We start from the raw sequence: 25,281 nt of genomic DNA, 5'->3' as shown, positions 1-25,281 counted from the left end.
AACGCATGAAACAAGGAAACACGAAAATTGCTGCTAAAGTCAGGTGAGAATTTCGGTTAGAAATAAAAGTTTTTTTTATGTGCGGCAATTTAACTTTTTCTCATTACTTTATGGATTTCTCTAGAAGTAAGAGGAGTGTTCTACGAATAAATAGTTGCATTTGTTTGAACCCGTCAATGACCAGCGACGAGTATCAATCACTAACATAGCCGGCAGATTGCCGGATAATAGCCGCCGTTGACGCGCTTGATGCACATCGGGATTGGAACAGAAAAAGAACAGACAAATTGACCGATTTTTTTCCAGTGTCAAAAAATGTTCTAATTTGGCGTGTAGTTTCAGTTAGATTCTAAAACTATACTTAATTCAGTTTCTAAACTGAAAACTAATAAGCTTAACACCAATGTCAGCTAGCAAACACTCTAATGAACTTTGATAACCTAATTCTCAATGACTTAATGTCCAGGCTTTATTGGTTTATCCCGTTTCCTTTGATTTTTCGCTTTTGACAATATTCGCCACATTTCGTAATTCAATGCGTGAACGAAATTAAAATCCATTCAGTGGAAACAGTGAGTGAGTTAAGTCAGAAGTCAAGCGTGAAAAAATTGACTAATGTAAATTTTTAAGAAAAAAGGAGAGCGCCTAAATAATAGCCTTTGAGAGGCCGACGGCGGCTATTGATCACTTTCACTAAAAACATTAGAGAAATTTTCAGTTTTTCCTGTACTTTTTACTCTCCCCCTTGTCTTACCACTTCGTCGGATTAAAGAAAACTAACAGGTTTCTATGGATGCACCGTAGAACTTCATTTTTTTTAATGAAAGGTCATCTTCGCTTTTTAAGGAAACAGAAAAACATTATTCATGGTTGTTAAAGAACATTAAAATTATAATTAATGGTTGCGATTTTCACTTATTGTTTTTGAACTTTAACATGAAATGAAAATTTTATGAAAAGTTGATCGAGGACATTTAATATTTTAATTTGAGGAAACTATTTAAAGTAAACACTAAAAGAACTTAGCTACTGTTGAATCAAAAACCCAATGATTCAACACCTGATTGAAAATTGTGTGCCTATTTTGTTCAAACGAAATCTTGAGGGTAAATTTTAAATCTTTAGGGAATTAAAAACGATTTTTAATAATTTTGCTTGCATTCTTCAATTTTTTTCCATGATAAACCTTTAGTCAACAATTGTTAGAGACAAAAAAGTGTAACTGATAGTATGTTCTGCATATTAGAGTCCTAGTTGATACAAAGATGATAAAATCTCCGAAAATTGCGGAAAAAAAATTAAAATAAAAGAATTTGGACTAAAAACATACTCACACTGTTGTGTGAATACTCAAAATTTAGGAAGCACCATAAATCTCTTGTTGCTTCAGTATAAATTTGACAGTAACTCTCAAAGTGACAAAAAAACTGCAGGTACCTGATGCGACACCAGTTATCTATTTTTTAAGCTAAATTAGCAAACCATTGACCCAAAGTGACAAAAATAGTTATGGCTCCAATTTGACTTCAAAAATCATGAATATGTCTGAACAGATCTAGACAGCGCCCCAATACAATTCAAATTCTTTGAATTGTAAAAAAACTACGATGTCCCCAATAATAGCCGCTATCACTTCGCGGCTATTAAATATAATAACTTCTTACCATCCAATGTCAACATTTTGCAAAAAGCAGAAGTGGGCCAGAAATACCTCGAAAGTGGACAAAAATAAAATACAAAGTGAAAGGTGCACAAAAACTAAACCTCTATAACTCCTCGTCAAAGATGAAACCAAAACAAAATTCCAACTAAAATATTTTATGCTTGATGGTCTTCTTAAGGATACCGCTCACAACTTGCTACCATGAATACATCTATTGGCTACAATTGACTGTAGAAAAAATGGGCATACGGTGTCCTCGCACTAAGCGGAGTCGGAAAAAAGTAGTTTTGCGAATTTCACCTCTCGCAAAACCTTTTTTTGGTTCCCTCATTTTCCATTTAGAACTTACGGCAGATTTAAAGTCACAGCAGCATGATGAATCGAGAAAAAGTTAAGTTAAAAATACTCGAAGCATAGGTCTAATGAGGTTCTCCGTGATTAAACACGGCGTAATATAAAATTTGGTTTACCCACCGACTTTGCTAGAAAGCATCTATTAACACTGAAATAATATGCTTACTTTGTATATATTGTAACACCATGTTGTCACATAACTGTAGCCAGGCCTCAAGTTGACGAGTGTTCAATTTTTCCTATAGAAGAGACGCAACGTTTAATTGAAATTATTAAATTTGGTCATTGAAAACAAACATACAACAATAATTTCTATCACAGATCACAAGATGATGATCATCAGCTGAAAGTCTTCACAAAAATCAATGACATCATTGATGACATTAACTATGTAAACTACACAACAAGGCACACCAGGCATTTATAACCTCTGAAAATTGCATGATAAATGGAGTTACCACTCTTACAGCACCGTACAAATAATTGCACCTTGATTAGACTTAATCACTCTTTCTTCAGTAAATCCATCTTCCGTTTGTCCACACTGTTCAATCGATGTGAGAATTTTGGACTAATGGCCTAGGTGCTCTTGTGTTGAAGTAGCAATTTGACAGGATTGTAATGCTTCACATCTTGGGCGTGGAATCTCGTCTTACTCCTTAACAGTCTATTTTCGATTTCTTCCTCTTTAGCTATTCTATCCTGAAGCAACATAACCTGCTTAGTTCTGAGCTATTAAATCAATACCTCTCTTAAATGAAAGCTAGTAGTAGATTAGGATTTGAGCCGTGGCACGAGAATTTCATCCTCTTTTCACCCCAGTAGTTTTCAAAAATTGTCTAGATTGTTACAGAGTTGGGCCAGAAATACCTCGAAAGTGCACAAATTAAAAAACAAAGTGAAAGGTTCACAAAAACTAAACCTCTATAACTCCTCGACAAAGATGAAACCAAAAAAAAATTCCAACTAAAATATTTTATGCTTGATGGTCTTCTTAAGGATACCGCTCACAACTTGCTACCATGAATACATCTATTGGCTACAATTGACTGTAGAAAAAATGGGCATACGGTGTCCTCGCACTAAGCGGAGTCGGAAAAAAGTAGTTTTGCGAATTTCACCTCTCGCAAAACCTTTTTTTGGTTCCCTCATTTTCCATTTAGAACTTACGGCAGATTTAAAGTCACAGCAGCATGATGAATCGAGAAAAAGTTAGGTTAAAAATACTCGAAGCATAGGTCTAATGAGGTTCTCCGTGATTAAACACGGCGTAATATAAAATTTGGTTTACCCACCGACTTTGCTAGAAAGCATCTATTAACACTGAAATAATATGCTTACTTTGTATATATTGTAACACCATGTTGTCACATAACTGTAGCAAGGCCTCAAGTTGACGAGTGTTCAATTTTTCCTATAGAAGAGACGCAACGTTTAATTGAAATTATTAAATTTGGTCATTGAAAACAAACATACAACAATAATTTCTATCACAGATCACAAGATGCTGATCATCAGCTGAAAGTCTTCACAAAAATCAATGACATCATTGATGACATTAACTATGTAAACTAAACAACAAGGCACACCAGGCATTTATAACCTCTGAAAATTGCATGATAAATGGAGTTACCACTCTTACAGCACCGTACAAATAATTGCACCTTGATTAGACTTAATCACACTTTCTTCAGTAAATCCATCTTCCGTTTGTCCACACTGTTCAATCGATGTGAGAATTTTGGACTAATGGCCTAGGTGCTCTTGTGTTGAAGTAGCAATTTGACAGGATTGTAATGCTTCACATCTTGGGCGTGGAATCTCGTCTTACTCCTTAACAGTCTATTTTCGATTTCTTCCTCTTTAGCTATTCTATCCTGAAGCAACATAACCTGCTTAGTTCTGAGCTATTAAATCAATACCTCTCTTAAATGAAAGCTAGTAGTCGATTAGGATTTGAGCCGTGGCACGAGAATTTCATCCTCTTTTCACCCCAGTAGTTTTCCAAAATTGTCTAGATTGTTACAGAGTTGGGCCAGAAATACCTCGAAAGTGCACAAAATAAAAAACAAAGTGAAAGGTTCACAAAAACTAAACCTCTATAACTCCTCGACAAAGATGAAACCAAAAAAATTCCAACTAAAATATTTTATGCTTGATGGTCTTCTTAAGGATACCGCTCACAACTTGCTACCATGAATACATCTATTGGCTACAATTGACTGTAGAAAAAATGGGCATACGGTGTCCTCGCACTAAGCGGAGTCGGAAAAAAGTAGTTTTGCGAATTTCACCTCTCGCAAAACCTTTTTTTGGTTCCCTCATTTTCCATTTAGAACTTACGGCAGATTTAAAGTCACAGCAGCATGATGAATCGAGAAAAAGTTAAGTTAAAAATACTCGAAGCATAGGTCTAATGAGGTTCTCCGTGATTAAACACGGCGTAATATAAAATTTGGTTTACCCACCGACTTTGCTAGAAAGCATCTATTAACACTGAAATAATATGCTTACTTTGTATATATTGTAACACCATGTTGTCACATAACTGTAGCAAGGCCTCAAGTTGACGAGTGTTCAATTTTTCCTATAGAAGAGACGCAACGTTTAATTGAAATTATTAAATTTGGTCATTGAAAACAAACATACAACAATAATTTCTATCACAGATCACAAGATGCTGATCATCAGCTGAAAGTCTTCACAAAAATCAATGACATCATTGATGACATTAACTATGTAAACTACACAACAAGGCACACCAGGCATTTATAACCTCTGAAAATTGCATGATAAATGTAGTTACCACTCTTACAGCACCGTACAAATAATTGCACCTTGATTAGACTTAATCACACTTTCTTCAGTAAATCCATCTTCCGTTTGTCCACACTGTTCAATCGATGTGAGAATTTTGGACTAATGGCCTAGGTGCTCTTGTGTTGAAGTAGCAATTTGACAGGATTGTAATGCTTCACATCTTGGGCGTGGAATCTCGTCTTACTCCTTAACAGTCTATTTTCGATTTCTTCCTCTTTAGCTATTCTATCCTGAAGCAACATAACCTGCTTAGTTCTGAGCTATTAAATCAATACCTCTCTTAAATGAAAGCTAGTAGTCGATTAGGATTTGAGCCGTGGCACGAGAATTTCATCCTCTTTTCACCCCAGTAGTTTTCCAAAATTGTCTGGATTGTTACAGAGTTGGGCCAGAAATACCTCGAAAGTGCACAAATTAAAATACAAAGTGAAAGGTTCACAAAAACTAAATCTCGATATCTCCTCGACAAAGATGAAACTAAAAAAATTCCAACTAAAATATTTTATGCTTGATGGTCTTCTTGAGGATACCACTCACAACTTGCTACCATGAATACATCTATTGGCTACAATTGACTGTAGAAAAAATGAGCATACGGTGTCCTCGCACTAAGCGGAGTCGGAAAAAAGTAGCTTTGCGAATTTCACCTCTCGCAAAACCTTTTTTTGGTTCCCTCTTTTTCCATTTATAACTTACGGCAGATTTAAAGTCACAGCAGCATGATGAATCGAGAAAAAGTTAAGTTAAAAATACTCGAAGCATAGGTCTAATGAGGTTCTCCGTGATTAAACGCGGCGTAATATCAAATTTGGTTTAACCACCGACTTTGCTAGAAAGCATCTATTAACTCTGAAATAATATGCTTACTTTGTATATATTGTAGCACCATGTTCTCACATAACTGTAGCCAGGCCTCAAGTTGACGAGTGTTCAATTTTTTCTATAGAAGAGACGCAACGTTTAATTGAATTTATTAAAATTGGTCATTGAAAACAAACATACAACAATAATTTCTTATCACAGATCACAAGATGCTGATCATCAGCTGAAAGTCTTCACAAAAATCAAAAATCAATGACATCATTGATGACATTAACTATGTAAACTACACAAGGCACACCAGGCATTTATAACCTCTGAAAATTGCATGATAAATGGAGTTACCACTCTTACAGCACCGTACAAATAATTGCACCTTGATTAGACTTAATCACTCTTTCTTCAGTGAATCCATCTTCCGTTTGTCCACACTGTTCAATCGATGTGAGAATTTTGGACTAATGGCCTTGGTGCTCTTGTGTTGAAGTAGCAATTTGACAGGATTGTAATGTTTCACATCTTGGGCGTGGAATCTCGTCTTACTCCTTAACAGCCTATTTTCGATTTCTTCCTCTTTAGCTATTCTATCCTGAAGCAACATAACCTGTTTAGTTCTGAGCTATTAAATCAATACTTCTCTTAAATGAAAGCTAGTAGTAGATTAGAATTTGAGCCGCGGCACGAGAATTTCATCCGCTTTTCACCCCAGTAGTTTTCCAAAATTGTCTAGATTGTTACAGAGTTCATATTTGCATATAATTTTTCATGTATATATATTTTCTAGTCGAACAAGGATTCACATTTTGAATTTTAAAAACATCCCATCCAAACACTGGGTGGATATTGGCTGGTCTGGGGTCCGCCCAGCTCAACGAACAAAAGTCTTCATGCGAACAAAAGAACTAACATACCTGGCGTTGCTTCTCTAGAAGTTGGCTTCTGGTTGTAAACTCCCGGTCGAATTCATGCCGTTGCTCCATACGTTGGTTTACTGCATGTGGAATCAGAGATTCTCTGGGCTTCGTCGGAGGTATCAAATTGCGACGAGGCACGAAAGGTCTTTCATCTTTGTGAGGAGCAGGTTTTGCCTTAAAACAAGGCTCGCCATCACTTGATTCAGTGTTACATGTATTGACATATTTTTTCCTTAGCTCGCGACCTTCAAAGCTGAAACTTTCAACTTTGGTAACTTTATTTGCCTTAGCCGGCCTGAAAGGGCTACCAAATTTTGGGGCTGGATGATAGTGCTTTTTAATTTCGTTGACAGGAGTTCCCGTGACCTTCAGCGATCGTGCCCGCGTCAAACTGAACGCAGGTGACTTCGGAGTAGTTCCTTTTGTTAAATGATGTTGGTAAACACCAAGTTTACACAGCTCATCATAATTCGGAACAGGATTAGCTTGAAACTTGTTTTCCTTATCAAATTCTTGATCAACGTTTTCACGCGAGTTTGCAGTCCTCGATCGTGTCAAAAGTGAAGGTTCGTGAGGTGTCGTATGCTTATGGCTCAACACAGGGGGAATGGGCGGTTTGAAAACGTTTCTATCTAACTTTGTAGCCTTAAATTGATTCTTTTGCAACTGTTCTAGTTCTTTTACTATCCTCGTATTAGGTGTATCAATTATTGGCCTTCTAGCTCTCGCCAATGTCCTCAACTTTGGAGTTTTAGGTATAGCTGCATTTTTGTATTTGTACTGATATTTCACTTTAAAGTTTGACAAACGCCTTTTTGGACTTCCAGTTTCCCGCTCCTCGGGTTCTTCGTTCTCACGGCTTTCACATTTGTGTTCAACAACGGCTGCTTTTGATTCTGTTGACCTCCGAGATTGTGACTTTGAGCGTGTTGATCTACATGGCGAGCTTTGATGTCGTTCGAAATAAGTCTCATCAAAATTTGAATTCTGCGCTGCACCAAAACCATCGCATGCGGGAACATCAAGGTCTTCAAAGTCTTCCATTAGATCTGAAACAGAGAGAGGAGAGAGAGAGAGAGAGAGAGAGAGAGAGAGAGAGAGAGAGAGAGAGAGAGAGAGAGAGAGAGAGAGAGAGAGAGAGAGAGAGAGAGAGAGAGAGGAGAGAGAGAGAGTCAAATCATACGCTTCATTAACCCTAATAATAAATTTCACAAATAATTTAAATGAATATTGACAGGTTCTTTTTCCTTTCATTTTGAATCTACACAACATACTATTTACCAAAAACGAGATGATTCTACTCTACAAGATTCATGTTTCTACAAGATCTATGACTCAGCAGTGCAGATTTCGAGGCGACAAGATGAGAATTGCACGGAAGAAATACTTCACACATCAAGGAGGGGTTTAATGGGGTACAAGTGGAACAGAATCAACAAATAGGTCGACTTTAACGAAAGATAGTCGGATCTTCTGCTTCGCCCAACCCCCCCCCCCCCCCCCAAGCTTAGCGAGCATAAATCTTTTATGACCCCAAGGAGCATGCGCTATTTTCTTACATGTGCTATATCACACGCGTGCTATTTCACAACGTATAATTTGTTACAGGGGGTCATAAAAACACTGGGGGGGGGGGGGGGAACAGAATAGATCCAGATAGTCTTATCAGAATAAAAGTTCAACTAATCAAAAGCTTTTTTACTGAAAGGTTAGTCGGTAAACTCGTTGGCGGTAAGCCAACTTCTTACTAAAAGTACAAATTTCGATGTTATTCATCAAAAACTATCCTAAGCCAGAGGCTATCCTTTCTGTCCACAAAGGGTATCCCTTCTGTTATTCATCAAAGGCTATCCTTTCTGTCCACAAACTTAAACAATGCACAATTTGGTTTCCGAAAGAACCGCTCGACATTACTACAACTCCTCTTTGTTGACGAACTTCACAATAACAATGATTCCCAAGAAAATGACGTTACATGTCCTGTATCTCGATTTCCGACTCAGTTAGGGTTTTCGACTCAGTTCCTCATCAAAAACAACTTGTCGACAAATTGTCTAAGTACGGACTAAGGAGGCGTAATTTGTCGCATAGACTTCAAAGCGTAACGATAAGTGACCCCTCATCTCCATATATTCTTGTCACCAGTGATGTTCCACAAGGGTCTATACTGGGTCCCCTGTTTTTTATCAGATATGTGAACGACCTGTGTAATGTAGTTACCCTCACCATTCCTGATGCATATGCAGACGACTTCAAATTAATTTCAAAATCAGCAGCACACCTACAACATGACATTAATCAATTCAGCAAATGGAGTATAGAAAATGACATGAATCCCAATGCCAAAAATGTGCAAGCCCGAGTCTCCACAAGGGTCTATACTGGGTCCCCTGTTTTTTATCAGATATGTGAACGACCTGTGTAATGTAGTTACCCTCACCATTCCTGATGCATATGCAGACGACTTCAAATTAATTTCAAAATCAGCAGCCCACCTACAACATGACATTAATCAATTCAGCAAATGGAGTATAGAAAATGACATGAATCTCAATGCCAAAAATGTGCAGGCCCGAGTCTCCACAAGGGTCTATACTGGGTCCCCTGTTTTTTATCAGATATGTGAACGACCTGTGTAATGTAGTTACCCTCACCATTCCTGATGCATATGCAGACGACTTCAAATTAATTTCAAAATCAACAGCACACCTACAACATGACATTAATCAATTCGGCAAATGTAGTATAGAAAATGACATGAATCTCAATGCCAAAAATGTGCAAGCCCGAGTCTCCACAAGGGTCTATACTGGGTCCCCTGTTTTTTATCAGATATGTGAACGACCTGTGTAATGTAGTTACCCTCACCATTCCTGATGCATATGCAGACGACTTCAAATTAATTTCAAAATCAGCAGCACACCTACAACATGACATTAATCAATTCAGCAAATGGAGTATAGAAAATGACATGAATCTCAATGCCAAAAATGTGCAAGCCCGAGTCTCCACAAGGGTCTATACTGCGTCCCCTGTTTTTTATCAGATATGTGAACGACCTGTGTAATGTAGTTACCCTCACCATTCCTGATGCATATGCAGACGACTTCAAATTAATTTCAAAATCAGCAGCCCACCTACAACATGACATTAATCAATTCAGCAAATGGAGTATAGAAAATGACATGAATCTCAATGCCAAAAATGTGCAAGCCCGAGTCTCCACAAGGGTCTATACTGGGTCCCCTGTTTTTTATCAGATATGTGAACGACCTGTGTAATGTAGTTACCCTCACCATTCCTGATGCATATGCAGACGACTTCAAATTAATTTCAAAATCAGCAGCACACCTACAACATGACATTAATCAATTCAGCAAATGGAGTATAGAATATGACATGAATCTCAATGCCAAAAATGTGCAAGCCCGAGTCTCCGAGAAAGTTTTGAAGGTAGCCTCAATGGAACAGCTCTTGCCTCAGCTAAAATTCAACGAGACCTCGGTGTTCCGATGAACAATAATCTGACGTGGAGCCTTAATTGTATTCTTAGAAAATATTATATTCGTAAAGATATTCTTAAAACGTAATATCTCAAAGATCGCAGCTGGAAAACTAAACTGAACACATATAATGTCTATGTTGTACTTGTCGTAGCCTACGCATCCCAAGTTTGGTACGCCAGTAAGGGAGATAAAGCGCTAGCAAGGCTACAAAGAAAACCAACACTGGAACATGAACTACCCGTCAAATAAAACATACAAAGAGACTTGAACGCCTCAAGCTCATACCGCTGTCGTTGTACTTCAAGTTACATGACTTTCTCCTCCTCCTTGATATACTCGCGAACAAAAACGCCTGCAACTTTTCCGAAAATTTTACAAGGGATTATAGCAATAAAAAGACAAGGCACAAAAAACGAGCAAAAATTTCCACAGTACAATGAAAATGGTTCCTGCTCAGGGCACATTTTATGCCACTGTGGAACCTGCAGACCAATGTCTAAACTCAAACTCTAAGAATCAAAAGTCCAGCTAAATTAAAACTTGTAGGGTGAATAACTCGTGGAATTGTACCCAGAAACTTGATCTACTACTACAACTATTGCTACTAAGAGAAATGAAGACAAAGATAACACTTGATTTGTGCAATTATCAGCATAAAGATGTCTTTCAAAATGAAAGGTCAAAAAAATAAGTGTGTCACTTTGAAAACAGAATCAATGAAGGGGAAACATCTGGTTTTAATACCTAGATTAAAAGTCGTTTGACAATTGAAGTTAAAAATTTCAGAAAACAGAGGCATAGTTAACAAAGAGGGCATATTAAATTTAATGTTTATCGTTGAAGTACACTAATTTAAGACACAATGATGTTTTTCTTAATTGTCAATTATTTTTTCACCAAACAAAATTTTTTTTGCATTAGGTTTTTTTTTATAAAACTGTAATGATAGTGATAATACATCTTACTTTGAATTTTTTTTGTTTTTTTGAACTTTTTTTCGAAAGTTTCGAATTCACAAAAACGAAATTTTTTCAGAACAAGCGGTGCAAGGCTTTCAACTTAAGCTCTTAAGGAAACAAATAAATGTGCAAAAAAAGCCGTAGATTGTTCGAGAAAAAACTTTGGGTGGATAGGGATATTTTCCGGAAAAAAGTGAAAAAATAAATTTTGCAATCAATTGTGTACAGCATTAAGAATAAATGAGAGATATTTCCGAATTAATTAGTAAGAGACTTAAAGACAAGTCAGCAATGCTGTCTGAAAAACAGGACAGGCGTTCTCGGTATAAATCTCATAACAATAATGTTACATTGGACGTTGTTGAACTGCCAAATTTTGTCTGAACTGCCAAAATTTGTCTTGGAGGTCTTATCCTTAGGTCCAAAGCATCCATTCAGGTACACTTCCTTTGGGATGTAGTCAGATTAGTTTGTGAGTTAAGGGAAAAAAACAATGATGGTGAAAAATCATCTGAAAAAAATTGTCTTCAATATGGTACGCCAGGAGTGAACGTTAGACACCAATGGATAGATGGGTTAATGGTATTTTGAACGATCAAGAACTACTAGATGTAACTTTTGATAAAAGTTGTGATTTGTGTGTCATCAAACAACATACTCGGATAAACCAAATGAAATCCTCAGTGCCAGTCAGTTTCAGGCTCGTAATTGAAAAAGTGATTAATTAACAAAAAAACGGAGGAACTGATAAATAGCAGATTGTATCAATTAATGAAACAGAGTAAAAATAACCTAGAAGATTTATCTTCGGCTCGGGACAACTGGATCCCAATCGGCCAGGCTTTGTGGAGTTGCTAAAATACATAAAGGTGGTACGCCACTTTGGCCTGTTCTCTCAATATCCGGTAGCAATTACAAAAAACCTCAATAAATTTCTCTCCTTTTTTCGAGAAGCTACCAGGTGCAAATATTGAGCTTAACTCGAAAGATGCCAGAGCCGCTTTAGAAGCTACCAAACTTAATGAAGCAGAGCTAGTTGCTTCTCTCCATGTTAAAAGCGTGTATACAACAATGTCTCGGTTGAGGAGGCAATTGAAATTGTCCTTAATAATCTGTTCTCTTGTGACGAGGTTCTTGAGATTTCGAGGTCAGCAATGAAAAACCTTTTGAGACAAGCTGTAGCGAATGTTGACTTTAAGTGTAATAAAATGTGGTACACTCAATCAGACGGTTTAGCAATGGGTGCTTCGCTGGCTGTAATTCTGAAAAAATTGTGGACAAAATCTTTGAAAAAATCCATGCAGAGACCAAATGAGGGGAAAGACAACGTTCCTTTCCAAGGGAAAGGGATAGAGTGTTAAAACTGGTTTCATGCCAAATGCTAAGGTATCACAGACACTGAGTATAAGAACATGCAGGAAATCGTATGGTTTTGTTCTTTTTGTGTGGAAAACGGTACAAAAAAGGACACACAGGATTTAAAATTATTCAATAGGGATTCCAATGACATAGTGTGCACTGTCAAAGGGAAACCTCTAGAAAACCTTGGGCACACAAGCTCTCTTCACAAGAACTTACAATTCACTCTTGAGACACCAAACGGTAGTGGAGACCTGGCATTCCTAGATCTAAACATAAAAGGAAACGAAAATAGCAAAATTAGCTGTCATTGAAACCAAAAACAGACCGATACCGACATAACCTTAAATTTTTGTAGCTGTGTGTCTGTTACAACACTAAAAAAATTTGATTCAAGGGACTGTGCATAGGATTTTCAATGCAAAAAGTGACTGGCAATCCTTTGATATTCTTTAAGCAAAATCAAGAGATCTGGACTGAAAATCAATATCCAACTGAGTGGTAATCCAGTAATGTTAATGAGACGTTGGTTAAAATTGTTACAAAGAAAAAGCTTACAGAAAAACCTTCAAAGGTGAGCAATATCTCAAAGAAGTCAATAGTTTGATCAAAACGGAGATCAAACCGATCTTTTTTGTTCAAAACACAGGAAACATCACTGAAAATTTTGCAAGTAGAAGGAAAAAATTTTGTGATATTCAAACGTTTTTCACAACGAGAAACCAAAAACTTGCCTGCCGACACTGATATCATCTTTTGATAAGAATCTGAAATCCCATGTGGTATACAATGTTACATGTAATGGCTGCAATTCTATATATATTGGCGAAATCAGTCGACAATTTATCACCAGATTTTTGGAGCATCAAAAGAAGAACTCCCTTGTGGGTAAGCACCTCATTGAATGTTGTGGTACAACGCTATATTATTGAATGGGAGATTGTAGATGCAAGTTTAGGGGTTGAAAAACTATTGACAACAGAAGCGATCTACATCAAAAACCTGAAACAGCAATTAATTACGCGCAGTGAGTACGGGGGGCGAGAATTGACAATGCAGTATTAGTTCAAATGAAAAAATTTGAATTTTGAAATTCAAAAAATATTCTGGTATATGTTAACTCGACATTTTGTCAACCCCTACAAGTAAAAAACAACAACAGATAGGAATGAAAGAAAAATTCTTTTTCAGGAAAAGAAAGCATTATATCGAGTATTTTCAAAAACCCCAGTATAAAGATTGAATTAGTTTGAGTGTAATAGGTGTAAATAAAATGCTGTAAATGTGATTGGGAATGCAAATAGTTTAAAAAATTCGTTGTTACTTTAACTCATTTCTTAGAATTAGTCAAAGACAAGTTTATATACTTTGTAAACAATTTAATTTAGTTTTTAAACCTGACGATGAACGCAATGTTCAAAATTGTTCTTTTTTAAATCAATTTAAGTTTTAATTGGCTAATCCTTCTTCTCTGCATCAGCTATTTTCAAATCTATGAAGATTATCTAAACAGTTGAAAACATCTTTTCTATTATACGTTTTTTCTGCGGATGTTCACAGACTCGTAGAAAAAAGTAAACGTAAAAAAAAGTTTTTTGTTCTAAATGACGTTTATACTAATTCTGCACTAACCAGTGTGTCTTTCCTGGTGAAAAGAGCTGCCATAACACTAATCTTTAAAAAAAGTGATATCATGGACCCTGTAAACTCCGGTCCTATCGCGATATCTCCTACGTTTTATAAAATGTAAGCAAAAAGCTTGCAAAAACAAATCACTTATTAAATTTAGAGTAAGAAGCTGCTGTCATCGCTTCAATTTGGATTTTGACGCATGGTATGAAAAGATGCTATTCTATTTGTCATTGATTCGGTTCAGCATGAAATTGATAATGATATTATTGTTCATGACATTTAACGCGATTTATCTAAAGCCTTTGACTCACTGCCACGTCAAATCCCATTGCGAAAATTGAAACCTCTAATCTGCAGAAATTCTGCATTACGGGTTAGGAAATTTCTTTTTGGGAATCATTAAAACAAGTTTGTGTGGATGGAAATGTGGCAGAGAGGATAGAACTAAAGGAAGGTTTTCCTCAAGGAACAATTTTTTGGACCCCCTCTGTTCAATTTATATATAAATTATCTCCCAGAGCAAGTAAGTGGAGCTGATAATGTTTTGCAGTAATCAGATAACTGTTTTTTGTTTTAACAAAACAAAATTCTTGATTTTCATTTAAGTTCCTTGCGGAAAACCATTAAAGGTTTAGAGACTTACTTTTGTATCGTTAGATTGATTTTTTTTGCCAAAAATTGAGCTGGATACGTTCTCGCTCAAAGATGATGTTATGCTCAGCAACTCGGAGACTGTAGTCATAGGAACAGCAATAATAAAATAAATTAAACCAGTGTAAAAATTTAGGTGGACCATAGATAATACCCTTTGTCTTCAAACACAAGTGAAAAAAATTAATTGCTTTGGCTATCAAACTGTACATATTATTGCGTCTGGTGCAAAAGCAAGAATTCTTTGTGTTGGAAAAAGAACTGGGAGCAAAAACCAGAAGCAGCTACAACAACAACAGCGACTATGAAGTGTTCCTGCTACAGTTTTACTTATGTCCCTTCACGCAATTGACAATGGTCATTTGGTGTACTCTGCTCTGCGTCTTTCCAATCAGTCCAATTTTGGTGCTCCCTCAGGAGAAACAAATGACTTGAGATTTGGAAACGTGCTTTTTGTTTTAAGCTTAAATCGTCAAATGTATTAAGAAAACGTAGTGTATTAAGAATGACACAGTTGATATACTTTACCAAGTTTAAGGTAACTCATCCAAAACATTTGATAATAAAAGATCATTCCAACAAAAGCGTGACTTACCTACGGCCATTTATAGGACGAACATGCGTACTAACCGATTAACTTTTACAGGGAAAACTTCATCTGTTTCTTTTTCCTCTAAATTAGTCCCTAATCATGTATCGTTTAGAAGTAATTCACTACCACTGTACCTGCTAAACCCAAGTGTCTGCCTACAGTTCTTTACAATTGAAAAAATCTGATAGCAGAGCCAGCAGCAGATCCTAATCAACAATGTAGCACTTGGCGTGATTTTCGCTTTAACACTTAAACTTAAAGAAGAACTTTTTGTGTGTCTGAAGAATTCATATATACTTAATGTTTACTTAGCGTAAAATTTCCCTATATAGTCTATTCTCCATCTCTTTATTGGTGAGCGGCCTGTTTTAGAAGCCTATTTTGGATAAAAATAACTTTGGAAACTTCTTTAGATTTACACAAAAGCATCTCAAGGTTAATTGACCTAAGTTTTAATAAATTAACAATATTAACTTTGAAAAAATTCCAAAATGAAACCTCATCAACGTGGGCGATCCTTCATATCTTTAGGTGAGATTTTTTCGTCGGTTTAACCAATATTTGAGCAATTTGATCAGATTTCACCTGAGAATCAAAAGATAGCTGCTTATGGAAAACTGGCCAAACTATTTTTGCATTTGTTTGTAAGACATTATCGTCAATTTATCCAAATTCAGTGCCATTAAACGAGTGATAGTTTTGCATATACAGATTAAATTTCAAAAGAAATCGCTAGTTTCCTTTTCGATAATTGACTGTAAAAAAGCCATTCACCTTGTAGAATTGCTTTTTTGCGTTTCCTTTGTCAATATGATTCGAAGAAAACGCTACGGCTAGTAAGCGTAGAACGGCAAAAAGATTCGCTTAAATAAGTAGACAACAAAGCGCATAGAAGATAACATTCTGTTGCCCGTGATAGTCTATAGTGTCCGTTGAACTAGAGATTTGCACTGATGTGTTCTTGAAAATATGAGATTTAGCGCAAGCCAAGTCATTGTCGCTCAACTCGTAAAATTTTATTTGAGATTTAGTTCATTTTTTTGTCCAAAAGTTTACCAAAGTTTTTTACCAAATTCAAATATCAGAAACGTCCAGAATTTTGATGCATCCTATTCTTTGGCCAAAGATTGAAATGATGAAATAATAAATGGCGTCTGCCACACTTTCGCTCAACAATTTTTTTATAGTCAAAAGTATTAGAGAAATGTAGAACAAGCATTAATGGAATTTTCTTCTGGATTGAATATTATCAAAAAAGGGTATGACTTACCCAAAGGGGGAAACAGTGAGCTCCCACATCAAAACACAACAGCAGCGTGTTTAAAATTGCCACAAAAACATTTATGTTTAAAACCATATCAGTATACTAGACTCTAGGAGCTCCTTACGTGGGCTGAAATAAGATAAAGTCAACTAGCAGTCTAGTTTTATCTCCCACACAGTAACCCTTTAGGTATAAGCAACTTCAATTATACGTTTAGTACCAGGGCAGCATCTGAGACGAATCTTTGAGCTTCATAGGGCTGCAAATTTTATTACCGTTTGAATATATTTTTTTTGCGGATGAGTAAGTACAGTCTTTTCTTCAGTTGTCAGTTTATTTGCAGATCATTGTTGCCAGTTCTTTTATAGTGCATGTTAAAGAGGTCCTTTTACCGTTTTAGTGACAATTCTACAGGTCGTTTCAAAACTTGTTATTTTGATGCCAAACGAACACGTGGCTTTGTCTTCAGATAACGAGCGATGAACATTTTTTGCGTAGTTTTGTCTTCATAAAACGAGCGTTTGTCTTGCAAATCGTTTCCTGAAAGAGTGCAAAATTTCATTTGCAAGAGCTTCGACAGCCTCAAGCGACAAAACGTAGTCAGTGTCAAACTCCGTTGGCTCCTAGATGTCTAAACCATCCTCCGTGATTGTTAGCGAACACCAATGACGCACATCAGCGGTGACAGGTAATTCGGAGAAAGGTATCAACAAGAAGTCTTCAATGTATTTTCATGCGTTCAAAACACAGTTCCGAGCGGTAGCATTTGTCCACGCAAGGAAAGCAAGTTTACGCTCAACATCCATCGTCAAACATGAGTGAGCGTTTTTTCATCTTTTCAAAGTTTGTGATGATGAAAACGTTTGCAATGTAATTGCTAAGAAGGATTCTTGAGAATCTTCTCTGCAATTAACTAAGCCAAATCGACAGCAGCCTGCTGCTGTGTCAACATCAGTTCGTTCCTCTAAAACTGTTTGATTTCTGTATTACTCGTCTTCTTTACCATCAATGGGCACTTTGGATTGCAAAAAGATCTAGTTGATTGGGACCTTCATTGTATTGCTAGCATTTGTCAAATTACTTCGTGTATTAATATCGAGCAATCTCGTGTGTCAATTATGAGAACTCGAAGTAGTGCAAATTTTTGCTATAGTTTAAAGAACAAAATTTTTTGTTGCACAAATTTTTCGAAAAACTATTGCATTGCGAACAATCAAATATTATCAGATTTTCACCGGACTGCAGCGGATTTTGAAAAATCAGTGCTTGTACTGTCTGTTTTTTTTTTAAACTTCTAATGAAACATGGTATTTTTTTCATCTAATAAATTGTTAGTTCTAACATGAATTCCAAACAATGAGGCCGCAGCACAGTTCCCGCAAAATTTATGTTGAAAAAACTGGATAAAATATCAATTTTTTGAAATGAATTAGACTTTGAATTAGATTCAAGAGTTTTTCAGAATTTTTTGAAAACCTCGTGAATATTTATTGTTGTGAGCTTGTTCTTGAGTCGAATCAGTAATAGCAAATCGTTATGATACTGGAAAAAATAACGCTGGAATCCATATATTTTTTATATTTTGTATTATGCTCTGAAATATTGTCTCTTATAAAATCTAACAGTTTTTTCAAAATCTAAAAAGATTGTGAGTTACTTATACAACTTTCGAGTTCGTTACAATGACGGCATCATCTTATTTATTAAAAAGATACGAAACACGCCTGCAATATTGGACTGTCAGGAACAAACGTAGAGCAGAGTTGGCATTTGAACAAATGTTCAATGTGGTTAAGCTCAATTTCAAAATTTTTGTAAAGAGCTGACTCTTGATTGCGTTTATTGACCTGATATGCATTGGAAAATTTTGTAATAATTCAATTGCTTGGTTTTCAAATTTCAGTTTACTGTCAAAAATAATCCCATGGTTCTTGCAAAGAGTCTTTTTCAATGGTTTGAGCTGACTAATTGCATTTTGTCTGATGTTTTGAGACACTCATCCTTAGGTTTGCAAAGTTTTTCAAATTTCAATTTGTCAGCAACCAATGTCAATTTGTGATACTTGAAAAACTTGTTGCTCTGGCAAAAGGTTGTGACATGTTCTTCGGGCAATTTTACTCGTTTTTTTGCCGAAGTCAACTTATATCTATCAGCGCATGTTAAAGGACAAAAATAGTATTTGAAACATTTTGTAGATTATTGTTGCGGCTGCTCAAGAATCTCAGCGGAACCGAAAAATCACACTCTGGTTTGCAATAAAAAGTTTGCGATAAAAAGGATATATATGAACACATTTGCACTTTTGCACCAAATAAGTGTTAATAGCCACACTTGTTTGTCTGGTGCAAGAGAGGTCGTGAGTTACATGGGTAGCTTACCGGCCAACAAATCCAGGTTCTAAAACCGTTGCTTGCTCAGGTTTTCCCTTCAGAAAAAGTGGGGGGGGGATGGGCCACTTGTAAAAGTTTTCAGTTTTTGTCATTTTTGAGTTTTGACAAATTCTAAGTTTTTTCAGTTTCAAAGGTTAATTCCTGCTCTCTGATGGCTCTTGTTGTGATTTGAAGTGGCGCCAACAATTATAAGGCCTGGATGCAAACGTTTACTTATATGCATCAAAGTCAAAAAAAAAACTGATGAGGTTGCCCGCACGAGTTTGAATCAAGATGAAGATTCTTGTTGTTTTAATTTTTCTGATGCTCGCAAAGAGGGCAATATTTTATGCGGTACATGAAACCAAATGTTTCCTTTAAAATTTCTGCGGAGTAGATTATTGATGACTATTGATGCCCTTTAGCTATTGATGAACAAGCTAAAACAGGAACTTTGAAGACCACTAAAATTGTTTTCTTAATTTTTAGGGTTTTTGTTTTATTCATAGTTCCAACAAACTTTTCCTTCATAGAGATTTTTTTTAAATAAAGCCCTCTTCACGAGACAAGAAGCGGATTTTTAGCAACATTTTTTAAGATTTTTTTTCAGATGTAAAGTTGGTAAAAAGTTTTATGTACACGATTATTTTGAAACTCGTAATCGAAAGTTACCAGGTTGTAGTTGGTTCTTATTGAGCAGCCAGAAAAATAAATGTCAAACGGTTTGCCTATCAGTCAACACTTAATGAGTTGACTTGAACCACTTTTCTTCATTCGGGATGGAGAACCCCGGGTCGAGGTTTGGTCGAAAAAATAATGTAAGAATTGCGGTGAATAGCGGTGAAAAAAAAATTTCACCGCAAAGCGCCAGCATCTTTTTGTTGAAAGCGGTGAATTTTTGTAAGATTTGCTGTTTTTAGCGGTGAATTTTGGCAAGATTTTTGATTTTTAGCGGTGAAATTTTTTTTCACCGCATTCACCGGATTTCTTACAATAAAGAAGCTGCCGTACACGGGTTAGAACCCCTCATCCCCTGCATGTCAACAACTCTTTATTCCACAGCGCCATCTGTCACTTAATTTAGACCGCAAATCTTACAAAAATTCACCGCAAAAATATACAGCAATTTTTAGCGGTGAATTTTTGTAACATTTGCGATTCTCAGCGTTGAATTATTAACTTTTCACCGCATTCATCGCATTCGACGCTAAAAATCGCAATTCTCACATCTTTTCACCGCATTCACCGCAAATCCTACATTTATTAGCAATTTTTAGCGTTGACACCTCGACCCGGGTCTTTACCACAGGCAGGTATTATTATCGGTCCAGTTGCCATTAAACAACCGGGTCGCTTGAGAGCAATTCGTATCTCTGCAGGAGAGTCAAAACTAGAGTTGCCAAAATAATGGAAGCCCAATGGTGTTTCTGCTCTTTATAATTTTCCTATATCATCGCCCGCAGCAAATTTTTAACATACTGTGCTATTGAAAAGCTTGTATAGGCATAGTAGCAAGAAAAGAGAAATATAATTTTGCAGCTCAAACAGACTAAATTTGGTTTTTATTCAAAAACGGCCAGTTTTGCGGCATGTTTGAAAAGTGGAGTTTTAAAAGAAATTTTACAGTCAAAAATTAATAACGCTTTCAAGCGATTTGCGCATACTCTCTCTCTCTCCAAAATGAACCGAACACCAATAATTAATGTCTTTCAAAGTGGGCGATAAGTGCCTGGAACACCTGTTCCAAATCAGAAGAATAGCCGGAATTGGAAAATTAGAAGAAAAAAGGATGATATGCTTTTGCTATTCAAATTTCATACAGCTCTTTGACTCCTTAACTAAACAATAGCAAACAAATAATTTTAACTTGAGCACTTTTAAGGTTAATTTTAAGTCTTAATGTCTTCGTTCTGGAAACTAAAAAAATCATTTTATTTATCCCAAGACTGGCATTTTTCTTGGTCACAGTCCTTGTGACAATTAGTATTGTAGGGATGGTTGAATGGCTGAAATCGTGACATTGTCCCAAGAACTAACTTGTAACGTAAAACACGACGTGGTGGCTTTTACATCAATTGTTGAATGATTTCTGTTGTCTGATGAAGCTCGCTGTTTTGTTAGTCTGTGTCAATTCAAGTAACTATAGGCTTCAACGCTGAACTAGGGTTATTATAATTTGAAATTTAGTTTTATTTGATTTAAACTTGCTATTAATTTAATTAACTTTACCGACATTTTAACTGATTAATATATCATATAATTTCATAATTAAAATTCGCAAATCATAATTATCATTTAATCATAAATATCATTAATGTCATTAGCGATTTTTAGCGTTGACACCTTGATCTAGGGCCCGTTTTTGTTGTTACATCAGATACCAGACTTCGTGGCCCAAGTCTAGCTACAGATTTAAAAAAAATCAATGCTGGACAAAAATGTACTATGAAAAGTGTGCTATTTAGCTGGAGTTTAAGACATGCTGGACTTTAGCTCGACTCTAATTTTTCATCGCACCCATAAAAGACTTTACCTGGTTTTAACTAGTGGCTATACCGTGTAATTATAGTCAATATTGCCCACCCACCACCAGAATTCTAAAGTCTTTTCATGAGTCTGCATCTAGACCTTCGAGACTAGATAATTTCCCCCCCCCCCCTGGTCATGGTTTGGCGGTGAATTTTCGTAAGAAATGCGGTTAAATGCGGTGAAAAAAAAAATTTTGCCGCGTATTTCTTACATCTTTTTGCGGTGAATGCGGTGAATCGCGGTGAATTATTTACTTTCACCGCGTTCTCAGTATTCTTACAAAAAAGAATCTTCCCCACACTGCCTCTGACCTACTGCATGCCTTCAACTGCTTAGTCCACTGCGCCAACTGTCACTTGCATCTTTGGAATTTCTTGTGAAATTAAATCAGATTGAGTAAACTTTGGAAATCATATGCGGTGAGTTTTTGTAAGAAATGCGGTGAATTTCGCGGTGAATTTTTGTAAGAAACGCGGCGAAATGTGGCGAGTTACTTTTTTCAGCGCATTCACCGCTTTCACCGCATTTCTTACCTTAATTTGCCACAAAAGTTGATGCGGTGAATTTTTGTAAGAAATGCGGAAAATTTCGCGGTGAATTTTTGTAAGAAATGCAATGAAATGCGGCTAAATATTTATTTTCACTGCAATCACCGCAATCACTGCATTTTTTACAAAAATTTACCCAAAAAACTCTACCCGGGCCGTAAGAATAATCTACGCTGCGATCTAATTTGAAGTCATCCCATATAATGAAGCTTTTATTTTCTAACTTCGCTTTTGATCCAATGATTTATGAACTTGTTTAAGCAAATTTGATATAATTTCAGTTCACATCTAATTAACGTTCACGTCTAATGGGATAATATTGATTAAATTGACTCATAGTATATACTTATATAGAATGTCTACAAAAATCATTTCTCCCGATCGATGACTCAGTCCAATTTAAGGAGGCATTGTATTGAGTTTAGAAACTTTTTGTATAACGGATAGTTATTCATTTATTGGTTGCAAGTTTAATTCTGCAAGTTTAAGATAGTTAGTGTCTGTTTGGACTGAAAGTGAATAGTTCTAAATCAGATGTGCGGGCCATCTCTGTTCCGTCATTAAGTGATAAGAAAAGGTAATAGGGCAGAGAAATGTTTACGGAAGCAAATTTACAAACCTCATTGATGATCGTAAACAGCTGAGATCACGAAAGATAGAATTCTTCTTCAAGAAAGTCTGCAAAAATTAGTTCTTTCGATTGCTTTTCTTTCTTTCACTATAAAAAATGTCTAGGTAATTTTATCTGCAACGTTTGAAGTTAAGCAAAATTGCAGGTAAAATTACCTGCAAAATTAACTGCAAAAAATTATGCGTGCAATGATAAGTGTGTAGCCATACGTGAAAAAAACATTTAAAAATCTGATTGAAGTTTAGATAATATTCCTCAATGGAAGATTAGAAGGAAACAAAGTCAGTCCGAGCAGAAAACTGGAAAAATTCAGCAGAAATTATTATGCCCTATCATCTATAATCCTTGTGGTCGGTAACTAGTTTTTGGCTTGCTCCTCTTGACTTTTCATTTTGTGTTTACATGGCTAAAACTGACTGTTCAGATAATAAAGGGCGGGAAAGTAATGTATGAAATTGTGACCACCGATCAATTATTTTCCTCTGTATATTTTCTTGCGGTATTGAAAAAACAATTTTGTGATCTTCAAAAGCTATCCATCGACCCAAAAACATCTCTGTCATAATTGAAGAATTTGTTTAGCAGGTAAAATTCTAGGAGGATATAATTGCAAACTCTAGGTAACTTGCAGGAAGTTTTACCTAGAATTGCAGGTAAGGTAATGTGTTTGCAGGTAGGTTCTAGGTGATTTGCATTAAAGAACAATTTACTTGCGAAATCTAGGTAAATTTATCTGCAATTTATGATCAATTTACCTGCAATTTTTAAGAGTGTTGTTGCTGCCGCTCCTGCAGTTATTGCAAAAAGATTGGAAATTATAACTGCGAGGACAAGAAACTGTGATTACCCTGAATTTTTAATATATTATTTGTTTTGCTCAAAAACGTATAGAGTTTTCAATTGAATCTCCGTTTTGCCATCCAAAGTGATCATTCTGGCTTGTCTTCATTTAGAGTTTTCAGCTTCTAACCTTGTGGGAACCAGAGTTTACTATAACAGTCACTTATTCTTTGGCCAAATTTGTATTTAGACTAATTTGCTGGAACAAGATGATGTTTGGAGAAAGTGGAGGGAATTGTCCCTGTTTAGATGTACTTTGTCGGAACAGACTTTGGCCGCATTGTTGAATTGATCTTTTGTAGGTTGCCAAAAGAGAAGAACTAGGCTAACTTTTGAGGAATTCCAATACTGATGTTGTCCTTAAAATGATACTGACAGGTTACAGCAGCTTTGCTACGATACAGATGATGGCTTTCAATCATTAAAATTTTTCAGAGAGAAATATGCTAAGTTTTTGTGTAAAATGAGTATAACTGCGCATCACAATAATAGTGCAAATATTCTAAACTCTTTTTCTTAACAATCGATTTTGACATAATGTTGGAGGAAAACAGTCGAGTTTTTATCTAATCATTCTCGGGGTAGCATTTCCAATGTGATATGATTCCGAATACTGACAGAAACACCAACAAGTTCTGTGCCAGCCACTACTTTTTGGTTTCTAAGTTTTTTTGGTTGCATTGTTGGATTAGCAAGCTCCTGCTGAGATTCAATTGGAACATTTTGGATGACAAGATGTACTAGACATCATTTTTTCATCATCATACATTTATTGGTAGAAATGGGATATGCCCCAAAAGGTTAGCTGCCTGAAATCTTCAACACAGATTGCCTTTTTGTTGATTGAATATCATTCTGGTTGACAGTTGAAAAGAATTGGTTTCAGTTTACAAAAAAACGCTCTCTCTAAATGAAAGGATAAAATATTGCAATCGGACATCCTAAAATTTTATAAGGCAGCTATCCCAGATAAAAACCACCCAAAATATGGCTATCAAATTGACTTGAAGAACTTTATTCTCTAAATATCAATGTAAACTATTTAAGAAAATGATAGCAAAAAGCAATTAACATTATACAGTAACAGTCCAGCCCGAAGAAATAAAAGCAGTATAAGTAAAACCAAATAAATATTGACCGAAAAGTAATCCATTCATGAAAAAAAACATGGTGCATAAAATTCCAGATTTTGGAACAGTTTATAAAATAATTGAGAATAATCAACCATCTTTTGAGAGGGACTGTTCTTGGACTGGTAAGAGTGTTTTCATAGAGCAGGTTTTTTATTGTGATATCTTGTCTGAACAATGGAAAAAGTTACATGAGACATGATCATAATCTATTCATATTAAAAAACAGACTGAGAAATACTATGAATCAGCGCTGAATTATAATATTGCTATGATCCAAATTACATTGGGTCTACTAGATACCTACCTCATCTACAGGATGTTGGCGCATTGAGTACAGACTGTGGAAGCAGATAAGGGGCTATCTAAAGGTAAGCAAAATTTTATCCTGATGTATGCTGTTTCATAATTTCTTCAATTAATTTATCGTTTAGTCATGGCTTTAAAATCTAAATGGCCTTTGAGGCTAACCCAAAATGCTTTTGGCGCTAAGTTTCAGTCCAGGAGAAAGCCAGGGGATAAAGCTTGTCATCTGGTTTTCAATAATTTTTTGTTGATATTTTAGTGAGTCCTTTGTATTTTTTGGGTAAATATTGAAAAGCAGATTAAAGAATAATGTATCTTTTTGAAGATTTGTCGACTGAAGTACTGAGAAAGACTGCTTCGGTATCTAATCAAGTATGTTCATAAAGTTGTAGTAG

General features: G+C 35.9%; 2 protein-coding genes across 2 annotated transcripts in view; both read right to left on the bottom strand.

The window, feature by feature from the left end:
• LOC142342624 (proteasome subunit beta type-7-like) overlaps positions 1-25,281 on the bottom strand; it is a 67,313-nt gene that overhangs the window by 21,435 nt on the left and 20,597 nt on the right. The gene's annotated exons all lie outside the window — the stretch shown is intronic.
• On the bottom strand, positions 5,792-7,639 carry LOC142342111 (uncharacterized). The gene is made up of 2 exons (XM_075393302.1): positions 6,568-7,639; positions 5,792-6,245 (listed from the first exon to the last, which is right to left on the bottom strand). The coding sequence occupies exons 1-2, from the start codon at positions 7,612-7,614 to the stop codon at positions 6,048-6,050; spliced, it is 1,245 nt and encodes a 414-aa protein (XP_075249417.1). The 5' UTR covers positions 7,615-7,639; the 3' UTR covers positions 5,792-6,047.

Source organism: Convolutriloba macropyga, chromosome 7 (assembly GCF_964194025.1).
Source record: "Convolutriloba macropyga chromosome 7, txConMacr16.3, whole genome shotgun sequence".
Lineage (NCBI taxonomy): Eukaryota > Metazoa > Xenacoelomorpha > Acoela > Convolutidae > Convolutriloba > Convolutriloba macropyga.
This window is presented reverse-complemented; position numbering and strand designations above follow the sequence as displayed.